At 47.6% G+C, this 25,426-nt stretch overlaps 2 protein-coding genes across 3 annotated transcripts in view; both read right to left on the bottom strand.

Moving 5' to 3' along the window:
* LOC147425602 (mechanosensitive ion channel protein 1, mitochondrial-like) overlaps window positions 1-25,426 on the bottom strand; it is a 123,604-nt gene that overhangs the window by 39,777 nt on the left and 58,401 nt on the right. For both annotated transcript variants that reach the window (XM_086500773.1, XM_086500772.1), the window contains one exon: window positions 15,293-15,449. In XM_086500773.1, coding sequence (XP_086356899.1) covers window positions 15,293-15,449 — 157 coding nt within the window. The remainder of the gene's footprint in view (window positions 1-15,292; window positions 15,450-25,426) is intronic.
* Window positions 3,682-4,134, bottom strand: LOC147425604 (uncharacterized). Its single transcript, XM_086500774.1, has one exon. It carries the CDS (start codon window positions 4,132-4,134, stop codon window positions 3,682-3,684), a length of 453 nt encoding a protein of 150 aa, XP_086356900.1.

Genomic DNA, 25,426 nt, shown 5'->3' with positions numbered 1-25,426 from the left:
AGTGCCTAGAGCTAGATTGATGCGCAGATTACAGCAGATGGGAGTACCCACAGAGCTCATTTGGGGGGTCATGGCATTATACAGGTCAGTGGTGAGGCAGGTACGCACCACAGAGGGTCTATCCACCCCGATTCACTCCACTATTGGGGTGAAGCAGGGCTGCCCGCTCTCTCCTACTCTATTTGGTATGTATGTGGATGAGGTTTCTGACTACATTGAGAGAGATGGTGATAGAGGTGCACAGATGGTAGGGATGGATTCCGTTATTGTTATATGCTGATGATATTGTGTTGATGTCCGACTCTCCGGAGGGGATGCAACGTCACTTGGATGCTTTGAATAGGTTTGCTCAGGAAAGTGGTTTGTCCGTCAACCTTGGTAAAACCAAGGTCATGGTATTTAATACCACCCCACAGTGGATCAGGAGGTCAGCACCAACATTCACATACAGCCCAGGCCAGGCAACATTCACATACGGCCCCCTCCTCAGCCCGCTGCCTCTCCCCCCTCCCCCACTGCCCCGCTGCCTGTCATCTTGCGCCACCCCGTGCCTGCCTGGGCTGCCTCCAGCCCGCCCGCTACTTGCCCTCTGCCGCCCGCTGCCTGCCCTCCGCCGCCCCCCCCCCCCCCCCCCCCCCCGTCACCCCCTCCTCCTGCTGCCGCCAGCCTTTCCCCCCCCCCCCCCCCCCCCCCGGCCTTGGCTTCTCCTCGTCATCCGTTGCAGTTCGGCCTCCTCGGCATTGCTACGTTTTTGGGGCAGTGTCTCCTGCGCCTGATTGCAACGTCCGCCCGTCGACCTCTTCTTACGACACAGCAGTAGACACAGATGGAGGCTCCAGCTTCGCCACAGAGGGACTCGCCAGAAGCCCCCTCGCCCGACCCCGCTGAGCCCACCATTCGACTTGCTCTATCACCGATAGAGCAAGCGAGCCTAGCCGCAGAGGTAGAGCGTTTGCAAGCGACTTCGGTCATCTGCAAAATTCTCGGCACCCGTCCTAGCAGAGGAGAGCTGCGAGACCTTCTCAAGGCCGCCATCTCGCAGAGGTGGGCAAGATCTTGGATGTCCAGATTCTCGGACGAGGGTACTACCAAATCGAGTTCGAGACCTCCGAGATGGCTTCCAAGGTCATAGCTATGAGTCCACTGGCCATCCGAGCATCACGCGCCCACTTTCGACAGTGGCGACATGGTTTTGACCTGACTTCGGATGTGCTAGTAGAGGAGGCAGACATCCCCATCTCAGTCTGCTTTCCGGGTTTACGGAGCGAGTACCTACCACTTCTTTCCAAGATTGGCTCCGTCATCGGGACTGTCCTGGAGACACCTCGTACGGCAGCATTAGTAGCTGCCAAGGCGGCTGGCATCCCCTCAGTTCGAGTTTTGGTCAGAGATACCCACATGCTCCCGAAGGTCATCCTTCTCCCTCGGGTGAGTGGGGGTTGGTTTAGACAAAGTGTGGAGTACTCGGGCCTCCCGAACCAGTGCTTCATTTGCAGACACATGGGCCACCTAGCGAAGGCCTGTCCACGGAGGAGGCCACGACCTGCACCTCAGCCTCAACCTCAGCCCGAGCGTGCGAGGGCTGGGCCGCAGCCACAGCCAATGGCACAGTGGACAGATTCAGAGCCACCCTCCGAGCCTGGGGCTCCAACGGAGGAGGGGTGGCAGCAGGCCCGTGGCCGTCGACGCCAGGGGCCACAGCGACAGCCTGGCACTCAGAGTGGCCCTCATGTGCTTACTCAGCAGCAATGGGCTCCCACGGGGAACCGCTTTGGTCCTCTTGAGCAGGAGGAGCCCCCTACGCCAGCCTCCACCTCCGCTTCACCCTCGCCAGCCGCCCCCCCTCAGAGTTCCCCTCCTCCTCCTCATCCTCCCCCCCGCCCTCTGCTCCCGTCCACTCCCCACCTCGCCCCTCTACCTTTGTCGCCCCTCCCCGCTTTTCCTCCCCTCCGCCCCCCCCCCCCCCACAAGCTCCTTCTCCCCGCCCTCCTGCTCCAGTTCCATAGTTGACTCAGGAGATTGGTCCCTCGCCGACGGCTAGGAGATCTCTTGGCAGCGCCTTTGCCACGAGTCGCCTAGCGAGAGAGGGTCAGCCCTTCTTGCGGCCCCCTCTGCAGATTCAGACATCTTCCCTTGTAGCTATCCCTCGTGGTCTGACGAGCATTGACCTCCGACGCCGCTGGGATTTCTTCGACTATGGGTTCACTCGCTTTCTCGGCGATTCCACAGTAGACCACGAGGCAGCCTACTTCAGGGTCCATGCTTTGTTCCTCGCCGCTAGGGGGACAGAGGCCTTGGACTCGGCAGTTGGTTTCTCCTTCCCCCTCTGTGGTAGGGCCGAGACAGAGTGGTCCCTCGACTCAGTGGTGGGATGGTTGCATACACAGGTTCTCGAGTTCTCTCACCATCTCACCCTCATCTCCATAACCCATGAAGATGCCTCTGATGGATTTCATGTCTAGCTTAGTCCTCTGATCTACAGGCACATGTACAAATGCCTCGCAGCCAAAAACACGCAAATGGTCATATGAAGCAGGTTTGCCAGACCAAACCTCTTCGGGGATGCCATTGTCCAAAGCACGATTTGGAGAACGGTTGCATACACTGCAGTTTTCAAAGCCTCTCCCCAAAATTCTTGCGGAAGATTAGCTGTGGACAACATGCAACGTATCCTCTCACAAATTGTGCGGTTATATCTCTCAGCCACGCCATTGGATGATGGATTATAAGCGGCTGTTAACTCCCTTTTAATACCATGCATCTCACAAAAACCATTAAATTCACGTGATACATACTCTCCCCCATTATCTGTTCTTATGGCCTTTAACTTGAGACCCTTTTGTGTGGTCACTAAAGCATGAAATCTTTTAAAAGCGTCAAAAACATCACTCTTGTTTTTAAGTACATACACCCAAGTCTTTCTACTACAATCATCAATGAAAGATACAAAATAGCGTGCGCCACCATGTGAGCTCACAGGCATAGTGCAAACATCTGAATGTACTAAATCAAGACCATGCAACTTTTTAGAGACACCAGACGAATAAGAGAACTTCACTTGTTTACCATAGATACAATCTTTACAAAATTCAAGGCAAGGACCTTTTACATCAAATCTCCCAAGAGAGGAGAGAACCTGTAGTCCTTTCTCACTCATATGGCCAAGTCTCTTATGCCAAAGTTCCATTGGACAATGAACTTCAGCCATAGCAACAAACTTGCCAAGTAAGGCCTTGCAATGCAAATAGTATAAAGTTCCCCTTTTGCTCCCCTTCACAATCAACATAGAACCCTTTTGTATTTTCCAAGAGCCACCACCAAAAGTAGTGAAGTAGCCCTTTACATCCCGCTGCCCAACTGATAGCAGACTCTTCTTAATGCCAGGCACATATCTAACATCATGCAAAACAAGTTCTTGGCCATTTTCCAAAGCCAAGTGAATGGTGCCAGCACCCTCAATGTCACATGCATAGTTATTACCCAAGTAAACTTTACCCAGGTTACCTGCAGTGTATGTAGCAAAAGACTCCAAAGAAGGAGTTACATGAAATGAGGCACCACTGTCTACTATCCAAGACTGGGATAGCCCATCATGAGTTGAAAGCGAAGCGTCAATAAGATCTGGCTTCGTGATATACATATCACTTGCCATAGCCACAACATCATCAAAGACACTCGAAGCTACGACAAGTGCTTCGTCCTCATCAACAATTTCCTCATGACCACACTAGAAGCCACACTTGCCTTGCCAACATCCTTGGAAGAAGAGGAGGTGTCATCATCACCTTTAGCATCTTTTACATCCTTCTTCTTCTTACCCTGCTGCTGCTTCTTCCTCTCAAGCTCTTGCTTGTAAAATCTGCAATCAGGCTTTTTATGCCCTTTGCGTCCACATTGATAGCAAGTTATATCTTGAGATTTTCCCTTGCTCTTACTTCTACTCTTGCCCCTGTTAGCTACATTGTTCCTTTTCTCTGACCTGTCCCTTACATGATATGCTGTGCCACTGCCTTTACCACTGGCTTTCCTCCTAATCTCCTCATTGAGAATGGAGCCTCTTACACCATCATAGGTTAAAGCAGCATTGTTTGACAATGACACAACAAGCGCTTCCCAACTGTCGGGCAAAGTCATCAAAGAAAGATAGCTTTCAACTTGTCATCAAATGGTTGCAGCCCTGAATCCTGAAGTTGACTCAAAACACCTGTAAACGCATTCAAATGCTCAGATGCAGGCTTTCCCTCATCCAATTCCATGTTTACAAGTTTCTGCATGAGATGAACTTGATTCACAGGAGTTTTATTCTCATACGAACTAGTCAACTTCTACCAAATAGCATGTGCAGTGTCAAGACGCTTAATATCAGTAAGCACATCATTTAACACAGCCATTTTGATATAAGCAATAGCCTTTTTGTTCAGCTTTGCCCAATCTGCATCTGACAAGTTTTCAGGTTTTGCTGCGAGCAATGCATCTTCGCAATCTTTAAGGAATAGAATGCCTTGCATTCTTTCCTTCCACAAATCAAAGCCAGTGCCATCAAATCTTTTGATTTCCATCAAAGACTTTGACTCACTGCTACTTGTAGATGCATTGGAAGCCATTTCGATGCAAAATAGACAAAAAATTCACTGCTGTAATTTTATAACAGCAAGCTGCAAGTTGCAATTTTAGCCTCTTACAGGCTCAGAGAACACTATAGAAGTGCAAGGAAACGTAACGCTGGGTTACAAACACTTTATCCAAAGTGTAGAGCAGTAAAAGAGAAAAATTTCAGTAGTAAATACTGAAATTTCAGCACACACATGAAGCATACATCCTGTGCATGAATGCTCCCACTTCAGCAGTAAAACCAAAGTGCATTTGCAACAACCTCAAACCTGCAACTGAGGTAAAAGCTGCTGCAAAATGTATTTTCAGCAATACATAGACTCAATGGGAAGCATCCACAAGTAAATACATGTGTTTATTGTCACATAAACCTCCTGTATATGTGAAAGAGGTCTCAAACTCTGCTCAATTGTACCACAAATTGCAATACATGACATAAAATGTCCAGAATTGCATCACATTTGCAAAAGTCCTAAAAGTTACTACACAATTTGCTGAAATTTCTGAAAAATCAGCAAAAGCCCCCAATTTCTCAACTCGAATCCCCGAGAATTTCTCCTGTAATTACACCTGTAGACGTAAACTTGAATAATCTTGCACTAATGTGCAAAACCCCCAAGTTTAAAGTGACAATTTGCTGAAATTTACTGAAATTTCAGCAAATAGGGCAAAATCCCCAATTCTCCGGGTGGATTGGTATTGCCCAAAGTGTCCCAAATATACCTGTAAAACACTTGTGCTTGCTGTAATTAACAGAAAAAACCTGTTTTTGAAGAGAAACAGCCCGAAAAGACCTGTTTTCAACCTGTTTTCAGCATATAAGCACTTGTGGGCTGAGGTATTGTCTTCCCTAAGTCCCGGAAGGAGAGAGAAAACACCTGCGCTTGCTGTTTTTAGAGAGAGAAAACTGCGCAGGAGAGAGAAAATGAAGATTTCTCGCGAGGGAATGCACGCGGAAGTAGGGAACTTGGCTTTGATACCAGTTTGAAGTGCTAGAGGGGCTGGCGATGGGTGTGGAAGAGCCCACGAGCAGAGAGAGAGAAACTCCAGCGCTGTTGCAGAGAGAGGGAGAGAGCGTACGATTTGTTAGTGTGTTTCTTGGGCACACAACTAAAAGCCCTATGTTTTATTATTATGTAAGGGTACAAACTTATGACCATTTAAATGGCCTTTGAGTGTGAACACACCCAAGTATAAAAGAATGAATAAATGAGTAAGAGAGGCTATAAGAGGGCCTTTAGACCCACAAAGCATTGCTATGGATTTCATCTTTGATCTCCCCAAGACTCAAAGTCGGCACGCCAGCATTTGGACTGTCATTGAAAGATTTAGCAAGCAAGCTCACTTCATTCCAGTAAAGAAAACAGTCAAGCCTAACCATTTAGCGAGACTGTTACTACTCAGATTTTTCGATTACATGGCATGCCTGAGACCATAGTCTCCGACAGAGATCCTCGATTCATGAGTTTGTTCCAGAGGGTATTTGGGAGAACATTGGCACGCGGTTGCAGTTCTCGTCATTAATCCACCCCCAGACGGATGGGCAATCCGAGATAGCCAATTGAGTGGTTTTGGATTTATTGAAGTCTTACATCTCGGATCAGAAGACTCAATGGGAAAAAGGAAAAATATTTGCGTTTGGTGGAATTTTCCTACAAAAACACGGTTCACTCCTCGACGAGGAAGGCGCCATTTGAGGTAATCGAAGGTGCTAAGAAGGTCCCTCCCTTTCTAAGCACCAAAGACAAGGTTTTTGAAGCCGATCAGTATATGAGGGACTTGGACACTGCTTTTGCCAAGGTTCGCGAGGCTCTAGAGAAGTCTCAAGCACGTCACAAGAAGGAAGCAGATCCAATATCGACGCGACTTGAAGTTGAAGGAAGATGATTGGGTGCTCTTACGTTTTGAGAAGGCACGCCTAAGGAAACGAAAGGGAAAGGAGCGCCTTTTTCCAAAGCTTAGCACGAGGTATTATGGCGGTTTTCAAATTAAAGAAAAGATAAATGATGTATCCTTCAAACTCAAGTTGCCAGATACTTGGAAAATTCACAATGCATTTCATGTGAGTATGTTGAAACCCTTTTAAGGGTGAGGTGCCAGTTGATGGGGAGCTTGATAAGCAACCCGAAGTGGACGAGAGGGAAAGAAAAGTGAAAGGTAAAGTGATTCCACGGTTCTTAGTGAAATTTAAGAACTATCCGGCATTGGATGCGAAGTGGATGGAGGAGGAGGACCTAATAGATACTCCTCAGATTTTTGGACTTTACCTTGAGGCTTTTGGATTAGTTGCGTCTAGTCCAAAAGATCCCGCGGATTAGCAGGGTTGAATCTGGTGCAGACGGGACTGCAAAAGAGGGAAGTCACTCCGCTCCTTTGTCACAAATTACCTGGATGGAATAGAGTCACTGATTTCCCTTTGGATTTCAGGGATACTGCTTTTATTCTGTTGTATGACTGTATGAATATTTAAAATGGCAATTCCCAAACTTGAACCTGATTGATGTGTACTCTCTCATGTGATTCGTTTGAGTGCACCAATGAAAGACGAAATGATTGTAGCATTTTGGTCTTGAGAATCTATAGAAATGATCGCAATAAGAATTAGCTAATCCAACATCAGTGAGGTCCGGGATAGATCTAGATGCGATTGCTAAATACGTTGCCAGGAATCAAGGTCATAGATTTGGAATCAATTTTTATGTGATTGATCTGATGTGAAGTCATCTTTGTGCAAGTACTAGACTTGTGTTGTCTAGTGCATCCGTACTTGAGTCTATTGAACTAGTTTATGGCCTCTGTCTGTTTTGCAAGCGTAATCGAGGGGGATTACCATTCTTTCAGGAGGCGGTTATGTCACAAATTGATAACGTGGCATGCCTAAACAGACAAAGGGCTATTGATAAAGTTGTTTCAACTTATAGGCACCCTGTCGACAGGGCCCCAAAAGGGACACTGGAGAATTTTAAAAAAAGTGGCGGACTACTGTACGAATTTTCCATATTCACGTTGCTGACGTGGCTGACTGTACGGATTTTTGTAAAACGCGCTAAGTTGTTGATGTGGCGATCCGTACGGTTTTTCATAATTTGCGTTGGCAGCCAGCTTTGGGAGGCCATGTGCTTTTGAGTTTGAAACTTTTGTGTAACTGCTTTTCCACCGCCGAGGGCCTTTAAATAAGACCCCTGGGCTCTCTAGCTCATTCAGTGCTGACGAGCCGGTAAGCAGAGGAGACGCACGGGTACCTGTACTTTCTCAAAATTTAAATTCAAAAAGAAATACCGAAACGGGCGTCAATCAGACCTCACCATGGCAGGGGTAGCAAGAAGGAAGTAGCAAGGAAAAGGTAGAGATGAAGAGGAGAAAAGCTCGGGTTGAACAATCAGAGAGCGAAGCAGATGAAGTATCTGCAAGTGGCAGCAACCATGACATAGATGACTTTACCTCCAGTGACCCAAGTGATGAAAGCTACAAAGCAGACTCAGCAGCATATGAGGATTCAGATGTAAATTCAGAGTCAGGTGCTTCCAGTGATCCAGAGGAACAATCAAAGGTGGCTCAGAAAAAATAAAAGCCGCAAATTATCACTCATGAAATCAAGAGGCCTGCTTCTTCAAAAAATCGCACAGCATTTTCATTACATTTTCATATACAGCAACCTCGACCATCTCTCAGTGAGGTGCTTTCGACTGCTCAGCTACGGACTCTGGGTCTCACAGAATTGGCTGATGCAAATTTACCTAATACTATTCCAGCAGAACTGATACATCAACTGCTGAAAAACTTTCCAAAGGTCCGGGGCCACAAGCTAACAGCTACAAGGCTTGGCCATGCCATGGGTATGACCAACTTTCCAGCTGTGAAGTCTACTACTCGCACTTTCTCTTTGTTGTCCAAGGACGCGACAATTCAAGCATGTAAAGAGCTATTGAGCTCGGATCACCCAAATTATGAGCGAAACAGACGGCTTCTCGCAATCTTCAGGTATTACTTTCTGGCTCGGGATGCCAAAGAAGACAAGGTACAAACAGATATTCTCACTACATTCTCCCACTGCGACGGGCTATACTGTTTAATCCACACTATCCCATGTGGATTCCACCAAATTCTCTTCAGCTCTCTGCAGTCTAGGGCTAAAAGATTTCGGGCCCAAGTGCAGTCTGTGCAGTTAACTTTTAGATGTTTTGCGGCGCCTCTCTTGGCATGGATCATAAACATACGTATCAACATAAATGAAGTGGATGAGGAACAGGGAACCTCGAAAGGGAAAAGGAAACCCGTGAGCATGCAAGTAGACCCCACAGTCACCAAGAAAAAGAAGATCAAGGCGAAAGTGATGAAGGATACAGTGAAGTCTCTACTCTCCTTGCCAGTTTCTGAGAGACAGCAGACTAGGGTACATCTTCAGCGTCATACGTCTACTGCTACACCTGGTTCTGCTGTGCCGACACCAGTGTCTACTGCCGCTCCTCAGGACAGGATGGTCACTTCACCCATACAAGATCCTCTTCCTTCTTCTCCCATCTTCACTCATACACCGGTCAACATATCACTCGCTGCACCTACAACAACAATCTCTGAAGCACCTTCTACACCAAGTGTCCCTACTTCTAGCTCGCCGGTTGTGCCACCATCTGCACCTACTTTTAGCTCGCCGGCAATGCCACATGTGCGCCCTCCAGCATCACATCCATCTGAGGGATCTTTAGGTAGGACCGACTCCACTTCTCTGTTTCAGCTTTCAGAGAAGTTGCTTCAGGACTCCAGAGCTGCTATTGCCACCATCGAGCTAGGCATGGAGCAGCTAGCTGCAACCCACCAGCATCACTCCGCCACATACGCAGCTATGGAGGGATCCCTCCGAGTTGCCGAGAGTGCCATCGCAGATCGAGATGCAACGATTTTTGCACTACAGCAGGCATTGAAGATAAAGTCGAGAATTATTGATGACCTCAAAGCACAGGTGCAAGGATTTCAAGAAATGCTAATGTATGATAACAGGCCTACCCAGGCTACTGTGGGATATGGATGGACTAGGCCAGGGATACAGGTCCAGAGTCCAGCCACCTTTGCAGCGCCAGCAGGTCCCTCTCAGCCCTCTCAGCAGTTCATGGGACACTACCCAGCAGGTCCCTCTCAGCCCTCTCAGCAGTTCATGGGACACTACCCAGCAGGTCCCTCTCAGCCCTCTCAGCAGTTCATGGGACACTACCCACAGCCCCAGGTCCAGTACTTCACTCAGCAAGAGTCTCAGATCTAGATGCCACACATGCAGAGCCAGAGTGTTCCTTGCTGTGACGGTGTTACTGGTGCACACCGCCATGGTTGCGTTACTAGGCGTCCAGAGTTCACTTCAAGGCAGGTACTCCCATCCGCTGTGCAGCAGATGGCTGCTACAACCACAGGAAATCAAGGTATGCAAAGCACAGGACAGCAACCGCATGGTTACACTATTGATCTGATGGCTCCTCCCGATCCGGAAGCTTCTGGAGCAGCAGTGGGGAAGACCCTTTCCCTTGGGTGACAGGACTGTGCTCTTACCTCATCTTTCATGGTACATATAGTTACTTTTGCAGTTTCATTCAGTTTTGGCTCACCGAGACGGTGACCGGTCTTGTGGCGGGCAACCTGTAGCCTGCTACAGTGTCACTTCACAGGACAGGCAGTTGGACAGTTAGCTACAGTTGGTCTGGTTCACACTGGACGGACCCTTTGGCTGGGAGTGACACGTGGCAGGGTACCTACGGTGGTCTAGTGAACGTCGTGGCCAGGTCACCACCACCACTCAGTTTGCAGATAGACTTAGCTGGCTGGACATTTATGGGCCGTTGGTGGCTCCTATGGTTGTACATATTAGTAGTCGTTTTGGGACAGTTCCATCTTATCTTGCACGTAGTCGTTTAGAGAGTCTTACACAGAGCACTGCTACACCATCCATGCACATCTGAGCCTCGACACCCTATTTTGTACCTGTGAGTCTTGGGCTGGAGCTGAGTGTGCTGCCACTCCAGAGTCTGTACATGGTCCTTTGAGTTAGTCGAGTCCACATGTTCTGGTCTACTGCTGTGTCTCTGTTATTATCCATTGTTTCTTGTATTTCATTCTGTTGAGAGAGTTTTTGTTTGTTGAGTGAGATTGTCACGCACATTGCACTGGGGGACACCCACACTGTAGAGAGCACGACACATTATCCGCGCTACAATTGCACAGTCCTAAGCTTCTCTTGAAACTCCCAAAAAATCTAGAAAGCCCAGGTTGTTTATGGTGAGATATAGTTTATGTGCATGCTTGCTCATGATTCATTAGCTGTGGATGCTCGAAAAGTGCACGAGGCACAATCCCCTTTGCTACAGATGTCATTGTGGACTTCTGGAGTCATCCAAGCCATGGCGTCCTTAGGCACACATAATCCAAATTAGTTTGCTTTTATGATCTCTCAAGCAGGACTTTGTAACTATAACTCAGGACTTGGGGAGCAATTACCCGGCCTTTTAGAGATTTCTCATTCTCAACTTTGATATGAGGGGACATGTAGAATCCAGTTTTCATGTTAGTTGTTGTTGCGGTTTATGTTTGGATATGCTTGTGTGGGAGTAGGTTAGGGTGGATGAACATTAGTAGCATTCATGGGTGATTAGCAATGAGCATGATGGTGTTAATCACAAGTTAATCAACAATGTGAACTCAATGTAGATGCAAAATGAAGTAGCAATGCATTAAAATTTAAAGTAGGCACAATGGGATAATATAGCAAAAGAAGATAAGCTTGAGGGTGACCTGAGCTGTGATGCAAGAGCCACAAGTGGCTAGGGGCCTTAGGAAGAGATGTGGGTGTGCTTGAGAGAGTCTCCAAGAGTCATGGGCTCATTTAATGCAGTCTATGGCTAGGATTAACCATACAAAATCCCCCGTAAACCGACTCATGGGAAATACTCTAAAATATGAGTCATTTAGGGTCATTGTGGTTCACTAATACATCGTGGCTAGTTCTCTATGGATTCATTAGCTTATGGTTCACAAGGTGATCACTTATTTTTTCCTTAGGATTAAAACTAGAGTACATCACCATATTCAAGATAGTGTTCAATGTAATGACATGATCTAGAAGTAGAAGTAGAGGTAGAAGGTTCATCAGGGTAATCATGGTCTTCTTCTTGAACAAGATGAACTCGTCCTTTGCCTTTATCTAGCAGTAGGAGTAGAAGGTTCATCAGGGTAGTCGTGGTCTTGGCAGTCTTCTTCTTAAACAAGATGAACTCGTCCTTTGCCTTTATCTCTTGAATTGTTGTTGAAAGTTCTATCTCTTGGTCTTTGATCTCCTTCTTGATCTTCCTTGAACCATCTGAAAGGTGGATGTCCTGTATTCTTGCAAATACTAAATGGTTGAGCATGTAGCAGTCCTTTGTAGCATGGTTGATTCTTCCACACTTCTTGCACTTGTGCCCTTCTTTGGATCCTTCTTCTTCTCATGATCTTGAAGTGAATTGTTGTATCCTCTAGGCTAGTTACAAGATCCTTTTCCATAAGGACCGTCACTATTTGCTGGAAGTCACTATCTCGCACAACTTTGAGGAGTAGGCCACTTTATCTTCATCATCAATAGGCCATTGGATGTAGGTTAGTTGAGTACAAATGCTTTTCACCCTATTGAGTAGAGAAGCTATGTATTCTCCTGGCTCCATCGTGAGAGCATAAAGTTGCATTTTCAGTGCGATTTTGGATCTTTTGGCTTTTGCTCCAAAGTGCCATTCTAGGGTGAGCCAAGCTTCTCGACAAGTTTTACATTCATTTAGGTAGTGGATGTAGTTGTCGTCAAAAGAGATAAGAAGAGTGCCATATGCTTATTCGTCTCTCTCTTGATACCTAGCAGTGGTAGCTCTAGTTTTTATCCTCTCGTTCTCAGCAGATGGTTTCAATATTCTTCTTCATTAGATACCCTGTAACTTTGGCTTGCCCCGTATGAAAACCTTGGCTGTCAAATTTTGCTAGAGATTCTTTGCCCATTATCGATTCGAAAGGTCTTGCCAAGTAAATATTTCTCTTGGCAGTGTTTACCCCGTTACAACGTGTGGCTTAAAAGCAATGGTCTAGAGAATGCTCTTCCTTAGCAGTGCTAGGGAAAAGAGTACTTTAGCAAAGCTTGGTTCTCTACAACCTCTTAATGAGAATCGAAAAGTAAAAATGAGGTGACCCTTTCAATTTTCTTAAAATACAATAAACTTAAATTAGTTAAAAGGTGTGTAATGCCGTCTGCAAAGAAGAGTTGAGAAGATGATGACCTGAAGCTCTTGCAAGGCCGAAGCTTCGGGTGGCAAGTTGCTTCCATTGTCTTGATTGTGGCGACCCCCATGAGTAAATATGCAGCGGAATGCTAATTTGAGAGTTGGCTCACCAACTCAAGCTCAAAGGTAGCAACGAGGGCATTTACCAAGACCTTAGGGCATCAAGCAAAGCCTTGAATGTAGGAAATTCCCTGTTTGAGACACCGCTCCGGCTTGAGCATGCAAGTGCAATGGAAGGCGTGATTGAAGGTTAGGTGGGTAGCGGGGGCAGACAATGGGCGGCTTGTGCAACAGAATCTGAGGGCAGCCAAGAGCATGCAAATGGGAGGATTGCATAGCAGGTAGCCAAAGCATGAAGGTGAAGCCAGGTGCAACACAACTGAGAGCAGACCGAGGAGTGTATGGCAAGGCACAAGGTGAATGCACCGCGAGTAGGGTTGTTGTGCAACGCCATGTAGCTTTAATCGGTAAGGGCTCAACTTGCCATGGCCATCTTTAGCAGTGTTTACTTTGAGCCTTGGCCTTTTTCCAAAAATTGTTTGCCACTATTTAAAAAAATGAAATGATTCGTGCCGCTTGAAAATTTGAAAGGCTAGAAAGAGAAGCTATCACCTATTTTAAATGAAAAAATGCATACCAAGTATGAGTTTTATCAAGTTATCACACACACACACACACACACACACACACACACACAGAGAGAGAGAGAGAGAGAGAGAGAGAGAGAGAGAGAGAGATGAAATGAAATGTTATATTAAACGTCTTCAAAAGGCCAAAATGACCTACGAGACCAAATTGATACAATCTTGGTGGATTTAATCCAATGTCTAGGTGTAAAAATGAAAATGAAGTGAAGTGAAAGACTAAAATCATCATCATCATCAGGGCCCGAGGATGCCCGACATCGGGCGTTGTCCGAGAAAGTACTTCATCAATCGCTGAAGAGCTTCATCAATGTCCGCCTCTGTAAATAGTCGTATTGGGCATCTCCCATGTCATGCTAGAATAGTCCTGATCCTCTGATGGAGCCTCCGTCGATGTCATGGTTGCCCTCGTAGACGTGGGCGTCTAGCTTTCGCGAGCTCAATGGCTCTGTCAACTAATATACCTCTGGTATAAGTGCGCTGTGAAGTATGTTGTGAAGCATGCTCATCTGGCTGATGAGTCCTTGCTCTAAAGAAGTCAGTAATCTCACTATGTGAATGTGTTCCATTGCCTGATCTCCTTTAGAGACTCTCCCTGTGTCTGCGCAACTCTAGCAAAAACAACCCGAGGCATCTCTAATCCTGATATCTCATGACTCTAGTCAATGGTCCAAAGCCCTCTCTGAATAGGAGATGCATGGAGAGGCCTCTAGTCTCTATGATCTCTCAGATGATTCGGGCTAAGGCCTCAGTATAGCCGAAGGAGATAAGCTTGAGGGTGATCCAGGCTGTAATGTAGGCGCCACAAGTGGCTAGGGGCACTAAGAAGAGATGTGTGTGTGTGTGTGTGTGTGGCTTGAGAGAGTCTCCAAGAGTCATGGGCACAATCTATGTATCCTCCATGAGTCATGGCATGGCTTGAATGCCTCATGAGAGAGAGAGAGGGTAAGAGGGCAATGGGAGGGTAAGAGGGAAACCCCATGGCTAGGATTAACCCTACAGCTTGTAGGCTTGGGAGCTGATACTATTTTCCTGCCTACTGGGTAGCATTTCTGTGTGTGTGTACATAAAGGCCCCTTGCTTGTTTGTATTGGGTAATGAACCTTCTGCCACTACAGACAAGTTCAAGAGGATCTAGATGGAGCTAATCCACCCTCTTTACAGCCTTTGGAGATCATCTGTTCGCTCTTCCACCTGTAGCCGAGCAACCGCAGTTATCATATTATGGGGGCAGTCTTCTGCTTTTTCCAAATCCATTGCATAGAGGCTACAAATCCCGAGTAGTTTATTTAACACTATTCTTCCAGCTGCTTGACAGTTGGTCTCTTTTACATATTCTTATTCCACTATATGCTGCTAAACAGCTAGTCTCTTACATAAACTACCATTTTTACTATCTTGTACTGCCAAGCCATACATGCAGTCTATGAGATTCACTCGTTCAATTTGCAATGTAATCCAATCCTGTCCTTTAAACATCCACACACACACACACAAACACACGCACGCACACACCTCATACAAAAACAAAAAATATTTAAGCCAATGTGAAAAAACTCGTCTCAAGTATCATGGATGCAAAGTGAAAAATGCGCAAAAATTGGAGAAGGAGAAGAAGAGGAGAGATTTTAACGTCATAGGAACACTTCCACGAGACCTCAAAGATCTTCCCATGTGATGTCATGTGTCATGTGATCCATCGATGTTTGTGCCAATGTATCCTAACGCCTAGTATGAGGGAAAGAGAATGTGGGTTACCGCATCTGTTTTGTTCTGAGAAATACACCTTTCTAGTACCAGGTTCTTCCATTTCAACAAGAACCAAGTGACAGCAATTATAAATCCAATTGACCGCACTCTGACGAGCATGAGGAGACCAAACTTTAACTTGAACAAAGGTCCAACGATATACAGCCTGCAATTGCATCCATTTGATAGCCTTAAGAAACCGCTCTGAACTCCAAGAACTATGTGAAAATTCATTTGTCAGCAACGAGACATAATGTTCAAAGTAAAACACCATCAAGTTCCTTCCCATTTTAGACCAGTGTCCTGGCCTTGCTAAGGACACTCCCATGCTCTCTTGAGTGACCCAATCTGATGCCAAGGTAATGTTGGCACAATTTTTTGTGATGTTAACTTGACACTTATGGGTTGCGGCACATGTATGTGCGCGCGCGCATGCGTGAGTGCATGTATTAAAGATAACATTTATACACAAAAGAAGGATTGGCTTTAGATATAAGAAAAGTAATTGCACAAAAATGATATGTGCTCAACTCATTTTTAAACAATAAGGTCCAAATGAAGTAACATTCTAATTATCCTACACATCAGGACTACAACAATTTATGTGGATGAAGTACGCCTTTCATCTTCAAGGTCGGCGGACTGCAGCTAAAGCGAAACTTCTTTAAGAAAAGATAGAATTCTCACCTATATCCATGTAAACAAGATGACAGATTCGTTACCCTTGGATATGTTTTACAGGTATCAAAGAACCTATCAATTGTCATAAGGGTTTGATATGACATCTTTTTATGCTGTAAACTGCCAGTATTCAGAAAATCTGCAAATCAAAGACCTAGTGAAGAGTGGTTTTTACCCTAAATCATTAGCCATCCCCATAGTATAGAGAAAGTTATCCATGTATTCTGCAAACCATGATTAAGAAACAAGACCCGGGACGAGCTCGTTGCTGCTCAACCCCCCCCCCCCCCCCCCCCCCCTGCTGCGCGCGCAGCTCCCTCGCCACTGCTCCCGAATCCCCCCTCCTCCCTCGCACTGCGTGCTCCCCTGCTCGCTGCCCTGCCTGCCACTGGCCAGCCCCCAGCGCGCTGCTGCGCAGGTACAGCCAGCCCCTACGCCCCCATTTGCCGCCACTTCAACCTCCCGCCCCCTGGCCTCAGCCCTATTACACCCCCCGCCCCCTTTTTTCCATCCCTTTTTCGCCTTCTTCGAGCCTGTAGGCTGTTTTTTCAGCTTGCTGGCATTCGCCTTGCCACCAACGACCCTTCCTCTCAGCAGCAGACACAGAATGGAGGCCTCTGCTCCACCTCAGAGGGACTCCACAGAAGCCCCTTCGCTCGACACCGCAGAGCTGACCCTTCGACTTGCTCTTTTGCCAGAAGAGCGAGCGAGCTTGATGGCCGAAGTGGAGCGCTTGTAGGCCACTTCGGTTATCTGTAAATCATTGGCGCTCGGCCTGGTCGGGGCGAAGTTCAGGATCTACTACAGGCCTGTCTTCTCTCCAATGTGGGCAAGGAGAGGGTACTACCAGGTGGAGTTCGAGTCTGCACACATGGCAACCAAAGTGATCTCGATGAGCCCACTCGGCATCAGAGCAGCTCGAGCTTACTTCCGACGTTGGCATCACGCCCAGGTCTAGCTAAGTGGTCCAGTCACTCGCCTTGGTCTAGTGGCATCTCGTCCAGGTCTAGTAGTCTCTTGGCCTGGTCTAGTACTCTCTCGTCCAGGTCTAGCTAAGTGGTCTAGTCACTCGCCTTGGTCTAGTGGCATCTAGACTAGTGATCAAAAAGTTACAAGTCTTCCTGCTCAAAGCTTGGGTAGGCTTCTAGTTACTGCATGACACATATAGTCAAAAGAGCAACAAAGCCCACTACTAAGTCCTCTGAAGTACTACCATAGGAAGCGTCAACCCTTCGTGCCAAGCAGAAGTCCACCAGCCCCATTACCCCTACCTTCCCCCGTAGCTATTTCATTCCCTCAACCAGTTCTGCACCTCCCAGGTCACCTTCCCCCGTAAAGTTCTCGCCCACTATGTTACAGCAAGATCTTGAGCAGCAGGCTCCTTCACAAACAACCATGGAGGAGCTCACTAGTGTTCTGGCTAAGGTGAATATCAAGTTTCCGACTTTCAAGGGTCTCTCCACCGAGGATGCCGATGACCATGCCAAGAAATTTGTTTCCTTCTGCAGGGGTCGTGGCCTCAACTGAGAAGACGCCTACTTAGTACTTTTCCCATCCACCTTGGATGGCTTAACAGACAAATGGTACAATCAGTTTGCAGAAAACCACTTTACTACTTGGGCCACATTAAAACAACAATTCTGTGAAGCTTTCAAAACAGGGGGACTTCCAAGAGAAGGTTTTGGATGAGTTGGCCAACTTGATGCTCCAGCCCAAAGAGATTTTTGCAGAGCTCATGACCAGAACAAAGTCTCTGGTCGCCAAGCTTCCTCAACAACTAGGTGAATTCATGGTTAGAAGTGGGTAGAGAAAGCTCTTTCCAAAACGTCCCAACAAAAACTCCGAGAGAGTCTCCAACCTGACGCCACTATAGAGGAGTTTGTCGCAACTACTACTCGGATAGGAGCGAGGAAGTTGTTCACCGACTCTCCTCAGGTAGAGGCCACCTCAGTCTTTTTAGAAAGTCCCTCTGATCCTTTAACTTCTTTACGCAGAGAAACTAGAAGCCCTCAAGTTACAACTAGCTCTTCAAGAGGAGAGATCATTCTCTCTTCCGCAGAAGAATCTTCCACATCAAGAAGCTTTGGACAATATCAAGCGCGAGCTGGAGGAGCTCAAAGCTCATCAGGAGACTAAAGCTATGGTTTGGTGTTCCTCCTTTCGTTCTTCCGGGCATCCAGCACAGGAATGCCCGCTCCGAACTTACTGTCACTTCTGTGAGAAGTCCGACCATGATGACAAGGAGTGCTACTATCTGAAGAGATTGCGACAATCAAGACTTCACCTTTGACTTGGACTTTGTTGTGGTTTGTCTTCCCCAGGTTGAGGGTGGGTTTCCTTTGCTCATTGGTAGACCATGGCTGCGCCACACTAAAGCACTTCATGACTAGGGGAATGATGCTATGTAGATAAATGCTCCAGGTGCCCCAATGAAACCCATTCGCCTTGAAGGTGGTATGGATCTAGTAGTTCATCATAGTTCTTTGTCAGTAGAGTCCAACCCTGAGTTGGAGCAGCCTACCCCACCCGACAAGTCCGACGACGACCTATTGCAATGGTTGGAGGCTACCACGTCTATGCCATGCTATGCAATCTCTATTCGACCCTTGCCTGAGGTTCCACCCTCTTCCCCTACTCCTCTAGATGAAACCAGTGAGCAACATCATTTAAAAGCAAGTGTAACAGTCACTGAGGACCATACTTCTGTTGCCTCCTTGATGGAAGCCATCGGCCTCGGTGAACCTATAACACATCATAGAGGGGGGGGGGGGGGGGGGGGGGGGGGGGAAGAAATCTCCTTTGCATGAGTTTACGAGTGTCTCCCCTCTTCCCTTAGCTTCCTCCGTGTCGGACTCTCCGGCCACGCAAATGCACTTTGTAGTATCCGCCTCTAAGGACTTACCCTTCAAGGATCTTCCACTTGGATGGTTGCAAGAAGAGTATGTTGATTTCCACATCGACCAGACACCTGCCCACGATGTCTCGGCACTCCAAGAGGCGACTCAATCTTCATCTTCTGATGCACCCTCACCAACTACACCTCCTGACCCAGTCAGAGAAGTCAACCTGGGCGGCCCTGAAGACCCTCAGCACATCCTCTTAGCCTCTTGGTTATGGGATCATCCAGCGCTACTCGATCATGTAGTCTCATTTATGCACCCCTTTAAAGTTGTTTTTGCATGTTCTTACAAGGATTCGGAAGGAATCCCACCAGAATTGGGTTTCCATACTATCCCTCTTGTTGAAGGGGCTAAGCCACTCAGAGGCGGAGCTTACAAGCTCAACCCTAAGTATGCAGAAGCTGTCAAGACAGAGCTAGAAAAGGTGCAAGAGGTAGGGATCATTGTACCAGTGGAGCACTCTGAGTGGCTATCACCCATGGTTACAGCGCCTAAGAAGCAATCCAATAAAATCCGTGTGTGCGTCGACTACCGTGCTTTGGACAAGGTAACTATCCCAGATGGTTTTCCCACACCCTTCACTGAGCGTGTGCTTGAAGATGTGGCAGGGCACGTACTGTACAGTTTCATGGATGGCTTCGGTGGTTATAATGAGTTTCTGGGTGATCATATCAAAACGGATTTTGTGACTCCGTGGGGTATTTTCATTTACACCAAGATGTCTTATTGGCTCAAAAACGCTCCGCCTTCTTTCAATCGCACTATATATCTTATCTTTTGTCCCTTGCTCACGGATCATCTTCGCATCTTCATGGACGATTTTTCAACCTTCTCGGGTGCTCAATGTTCGGCCCCACTGGAGAATCTAGAGGAACACTCGATCAGCTCTCTGCCGTCTTCCTCATATGCAGGGAGGCACGTTTGAAGCTCAATCCAAATAAATGTCATTTTTTGGTCACTGAAGGTACACTATTGGGCCATGTGGTGTCTGCTAAAGGTTTAGCACCGGACCCAGAGAAGATAGTCGTCATCTAGAGGTTGCCTCCTCCTATCAATCCTCAAAGCTTTGTTGGCCATACAGGTTATCATCGCCGATTCATTAGGATGTATGCCGAAGTTGCCTAACCCCTGAGCAAGGCACAATATATCTTATCTTTTGTCCCTTACTCACGGATCATCTTTGCATCTTCATGGACAATTTTTCAACCTCTCAGGTGCTCAATGTTCGGCCCCAGTGGAGAATCTAGAGGAGCACCTCGCTCAGCTCTCTGCCGTCTTCCTCAGATGCAGTGAGGCACGTTTGAAGCTCAATCCAAATAAATGTCATGTTTTGGTCATTGAAGATACGCTATTGGGCCATGTGGTGTCTGTTAAAGATTTAGCACCGGACGCAGAGAAGATAGTCGCCATCTAGAGGTTATCTCCTCCTATCAATCCTCAAAGCTTTGTGGGCCATACACGTTATCATCGCCGATTCATTAGGATGTATGCCAAAGTTGCCTAACCCTGACCTGCCTGACCAATGTTGTTGTACCATTTCAGTGGTCCACAGCTGAAGCTCAAGCCTTTGCTTACTTGAAAAAACGCCAGACTGAAGCCCCTATTTTGGTAGCCCCAGATTGGTCTCTAACTTTCCATGTACATACTGATGCTAGTCAGACAGCTGTGGGTGTGTTGTCCTCACTCAGCCTAGCAAAGAGTTCAATCTGGATCGTCCCATTCATTATGCAAGCAGGTTGCTCACTAAAGCTGAGCGCAACTACAGCACTACCGAAAGGAAAGGTTTGGCCATTGTTTATGCTCTTCAAAAATTTCGGCACTATTTAGTAGGGGTTCACTTGACAGTTATTACTGATCATCATGCTTTGTGTTATCTGCTAAATAAGCCACAAGTTGCAGGCCAGGTTTGGCGGTGGATCCTCCTATTCCAAGAGTTCGATTCCGAAGTGGTACTTCGTCCTGGCATCGGGTCACAGCTGGGACTGCCTCAACCAACCTTTCTTATCTCTCCCTGTTGGAAGAAAACCGCAGATTGGCTTCTCGAGTGTTGCAAGCAGAGCAGCTTCGTCGTAAAGAATGTCATGATCGCCACTTTTGCAAGCCACAAATAGTGCAAGGATCACTAGTGCTATTGTATCAAGCTAGATATCAGAAAAATGCAAAGAAGTTGGTCCCAGCATGGCAAGGATCATACATGGTACATGAAATTTTTCCACAGAGCGCGGTCCAGCTAGTGACTTTGGAAGGTGTTTCTTTCGCGCTGGTAAATGGCTCCAAGATCAAATGCTACCACCCCTCACCATAAACCATACGTCGCGACTCTCTCCCCACTAGTACTTAACCTGCAGCATGTCTTCTCCCTCGTTCAGTCTGGCATTAGACGCCTTGTGCTCCTTACCAACCTGCTAACAATTCACCTCACTTCTATCATTGTCTTCATCATAGTCTTTGCCTCATGTTTCTCCTGGCCCACTGTTTCAACAATGTTCTTCTGATGATTACGTCTGTCTGCTGCCCCGCAAGTTTTTCAATTGATTCCCGCTCTGTTTCATAGACGCATTGTGTTCTCTCATGCAAAATTCTCCCATTTGGTTAACTGGATCTGTACCTTTATTCAGTGGCACCGAGGTCTCTATCTATTTAATTGGGTACTTCTCTCTTTTTCATGAAACCTTCTCATCTTAAACTGCATTACCACTTCCCTTCCCTGGTGTCCCTTTTTTAAGGAATATGCCTAGCAGATGTTGGACTCTTCTTTTCCTGATTGCGGTCTTCACTTCAAATGCGGAATTAAGTTTCTATTTGTTAGCCCTTGTGAACATAGCAGTGTCTGATTCATTTGCCAAATGTTGTACAAACCCATCTATCTCTGAGAGTAAGTTCCATCCCCACCTTAGGTCTGGTATTCACTCTAGTATCTTCATCTCCTCCACCCTCAACAGCAACCTTGGGCTTTCCAGATTGCTACTTGCTTCAGAGGCTCAAATAACCTTCCATGAGCCAGAGCATTTCCTCACCATGCCTTGCTTTACCAAGTGAAATATCATCGTATGCTATTTTCTCTCTTGCTCCACCAACACTCTAGAGGGAAATCACCAAAAAGCGCCATCTTCATGTCTCCTTAGTTGTTCAAATTCAACAGCTCTTTAGTTTCCTACTGTTCTACCCTCTCCATCTGGCCCATATGTGTGGTAACTGAAGGACCTTTCCCTTCGTCCCTATCTAACTCTCTCGCCTCTACCCTCCCTATCTAACTCCCTCGCCCCTACCTAACCCCCTCGCCCCTCTCCAATCTGTCTCGCCCCTAGCCTACCTACTCGCCCCTTACCCCCTCGCCCATCTCCAATCTCCCTCGCCCCTACCTAACCCCCTCGCCCATCTCCAATCTGTCTCGCCCCTACCCTCCCTAATCGCCCCTACCCCAACCCCCTCGCCCCTCCCCAGCCATAATTCGCCCCTACCCTCTACATCCTCTCGACCCTACCAGTTTTCCCTCGCCCTTGCCCAATTCCGGCCCTACCCTTCTCCCATCGCCTCTACCCGACCCCGGTGGCCCTCTCTCCTGAGTATCGCTCTACCTCTCTACCCTCGTTTGCCTTGCCCTTGCCAAGCCCCTTACCCTACACTCTACATTCGGCCCTCCCAATTCTCTAGCCCCTACCTTTAACCCTCGCACTTTCCCTCTCTCTCGGTGATATGGCAAGTAGCAGCAAGCAATTGCGAAGGGCAGATTTGCGAAAAAGGCCAGCTTTGGATGCAAGGTCGGTGAGTGATGATGACTCAAACAGCAGTAGCCACGTCCTCGACGACATCACTTCCAGTGACCCCAGTAATGTAAGTTACAACGCCTCACGAGCAGACTCAGAGTCCGAGTCTGAAGCTAACTATGAATTGGATGCTTCCAGCGATCAAGAGGAACATCCGAAAGGAGGTCAAAAGAAAGGTAAACATCAAGTCATCACTCATGAGATCAGGAGGCCTGCAACATCTAAAAATCGCTCAACATTCTCCTTGGATTTTTATCTACAGCCGCCTCGACCATCTTTAAGCGAGGTCCTTTCCAGTGCTCAGCTACAGACTCTGGGTCTCACAGCACTGGTTGATGGTGATCTACCAACCACTGTCCTGTTGAGATGATACATGAGCTTTTAAAAAAATTTCCCAGGGTAAGGGGCCAAAAACTCACTGCTACACGGCTTGGCCATGCTATGGGTATGACCATCTTTCCATCTGTGAAGCCGGCTACACGAACCTTTTCTCACTTGTCCAAGGATGCAACAATTCAAGCATGTCAAGAGATGCTCGATATGGATCACCCAGAGTACGAAAGGAACAAACAGCTTCTGGCAATCTTTAGGTACTACTTTCTGGCCCGAGATGCCAAAGCAAATAAGGGAAAATGTGACCTACCCACTACATTCTCTCACTGGGATGGCCTTAACTGTTTGATCCACACCTTACCCTATGGATTCTACCAAATTCTCTTTACATCCTTACAATCTAGGGCCAAACGATTTCGGGCCCAGGTGCAGTCCCTACAGTTGAGCTTCAAATGCTTTGCAGCACCTCTGTTGGCGTGGGTCATAAATATACATGTTACCCCTGATGATGTGGATAAGGATACACAACCAATGCATTCGCACGCGGGAAAAGAAAATCTCTAAGCATTCAGGTTGATCCTAAAGTAATCAAGAAAAAGAAGATCAAAGCAAAGGTGGCGAAGGACACCATAGAGTCTCTACTCTCATTGCCAGTGTCAGAGAGCCAGGAGACTAGGGTGATGCATCTTCCACGACGCTCTCTGTCTACTTCCACCTCTTATTCTATTGTGGGAGTGTCTACTTCCAATCTTCATGATAGGTCGGTCGCTTCTCCCTCACAAGATCCTCTCCATTCTTCTCCCATATTCACCCCTACTGCAGTCAATATATCTCAGAACCATCAGCACCAACCATCTCAGATGTACCCACTACACCCGTTGTACCTACTCTTAACTCACTAGTTGTGCCCCTTGCGCGTCCTCCAGTGCCACATACATCTGTTGGATCTTTAGGGGTGGCCGACTCTACTTCTCTGTTTGAGCTTTCTAAGAAGCAACGTCACCATGAAACGCGTTTCGACGGGTCAGGACAGGTGAAACGTTTCGGGCCTTGAAACGTTTCGCTCACCAAGTGAAACACAAGCTGTTTCACTAATAGCAAGTTCCCATAGCTTTGGTTTTAAAGTCGCTAAACGCACGTTTCGGTTTCACGTTTCACTGTGCTCTCGTTTTAGACTGAAACGTTTCGTGGTGAAACGCTGCCTTTCAAGGTGACCTTTGAAGATAGTCCCAAATCATTGACGACCTTAAAGCACAGGTACAAGGATTTCGAGAAATGCTTTTACATGGAGATAGGTCTACCCAAGCTCCTATGGGCATGGGGTATAGATGGACTCCATCAGGGGCTCCGGTACAGCCTTTGTCGGGTATGCTGCAACAGGCCCTTCTCCGCAATTCAAGAGACCCTACACACAAACTCCATTCCAGTACTATCCTCAGCAGTATCCTGAGACCCAACAGTATCCTCAGGGGTCTCAGTCATCGGGCGATATGACACACTTACCTGTAGAGCGTTCCTTGCTATGACGGCGTTGTTAGTGCACACCACCATGGTTGTGTTACTCGGCGTCCTCAGTACACTACCGGAAAGGTGCTCCCATCTACCGTGCAGCAGTTGGCTACTCCTTTCACAGACGGTCAATTTGTAGACAGCAGGGTCGACTACAGCGCAATAAAAGCGCTCGCTACTACTGCTCGCCCCCCCCCCCCCCCTTGCTGCCTCACGTCCCCGCCTGCCCTTGCGCCCGCCTGCATCAGCCCAGCCCGCCCTGCTTGCCCTTGCGCGCAGAAAGCCCGCTGCCCTCACCTCCCGCTGCCCCCCAGCCCGTCCGCTACCCCCTTCTCGCGCCGCCATCCCCCCCCCCCCCCCCCCCCCGCTGCCCCTTGAATTCTCGCTCATTGCCTTATCCTTCCCCCCCCCCCCTTCTTCGTCATTCCTGAAGGTTCCTGCACTTGGCTCTGCAACAGTGTTTCTTCGAACAGTGCTCGGCGTGCTCGGTTGCAGAGTCTCTTCACCGTCCGCTTCTTCGCCACAACAGTAGACACAAATGGAGGCTCCAGCTCCGCCACAGAGGGACTCATCCGAAGCCCCCTCGCCCGACCCCGCTGAGCCCACCATTCGACTTGCTCTATCGCTGACAGAGCAAGCGAGCCTAGCCGCTGAGGTTGAGCATTTGCAGGCAACTTCGGTCATCTGCAAAATTCTCGACACCCGTCCTAGCAGAGGAGAGCTACGAGACCTTCTCCAGGCCCGCGTTCTTGCAGAGGTGGGCAAGATCTTGGATGTCCAGATCTATCGCTGACAGAGCAAGCGAGCCTAGCCGCTCAGGTTGAGCATTTGCAGGCAACTTCGGTCATCTGCAAAATTCTCGACACCCGTCCTAGCAGAGGAGAGCTGCGAGACCTTCTCCAGGCCCGCGTTCTTGCAGAGGTGGGCAAGATCTTGGATGTCCAGATTCTCGG

Source organism: Adiantum capillus-veneris, chromosome 25 (genome assembly GCF_014529385.1).
Source record: "Adiantum capillus-veneris isolate H3 chromosome 25, ASM1452938v2, whole genome shotgun sequence".
NCBI lineage: Eukaryota > Viridiplantae > Streptophyta > Polypodiopsida > Polypodiales > Pteridaceae > Adiantum > Adiantum capillus-veneris.
Note: the sequence above shows the minus strand (reverse complement) of the source record. Positions and strands in the feature narration are given on the sequence as shown.

What these genes read in the sequence shown, in the direction of transcription:
- LOC147425604 (XM_086500774.1), bottom strand. Translation starts at nt 4,134, where the DNA reads ATGACTTTGCCCGACAGTTGGGAAGCGCTTGTTGTGTCATTGTCAAAC.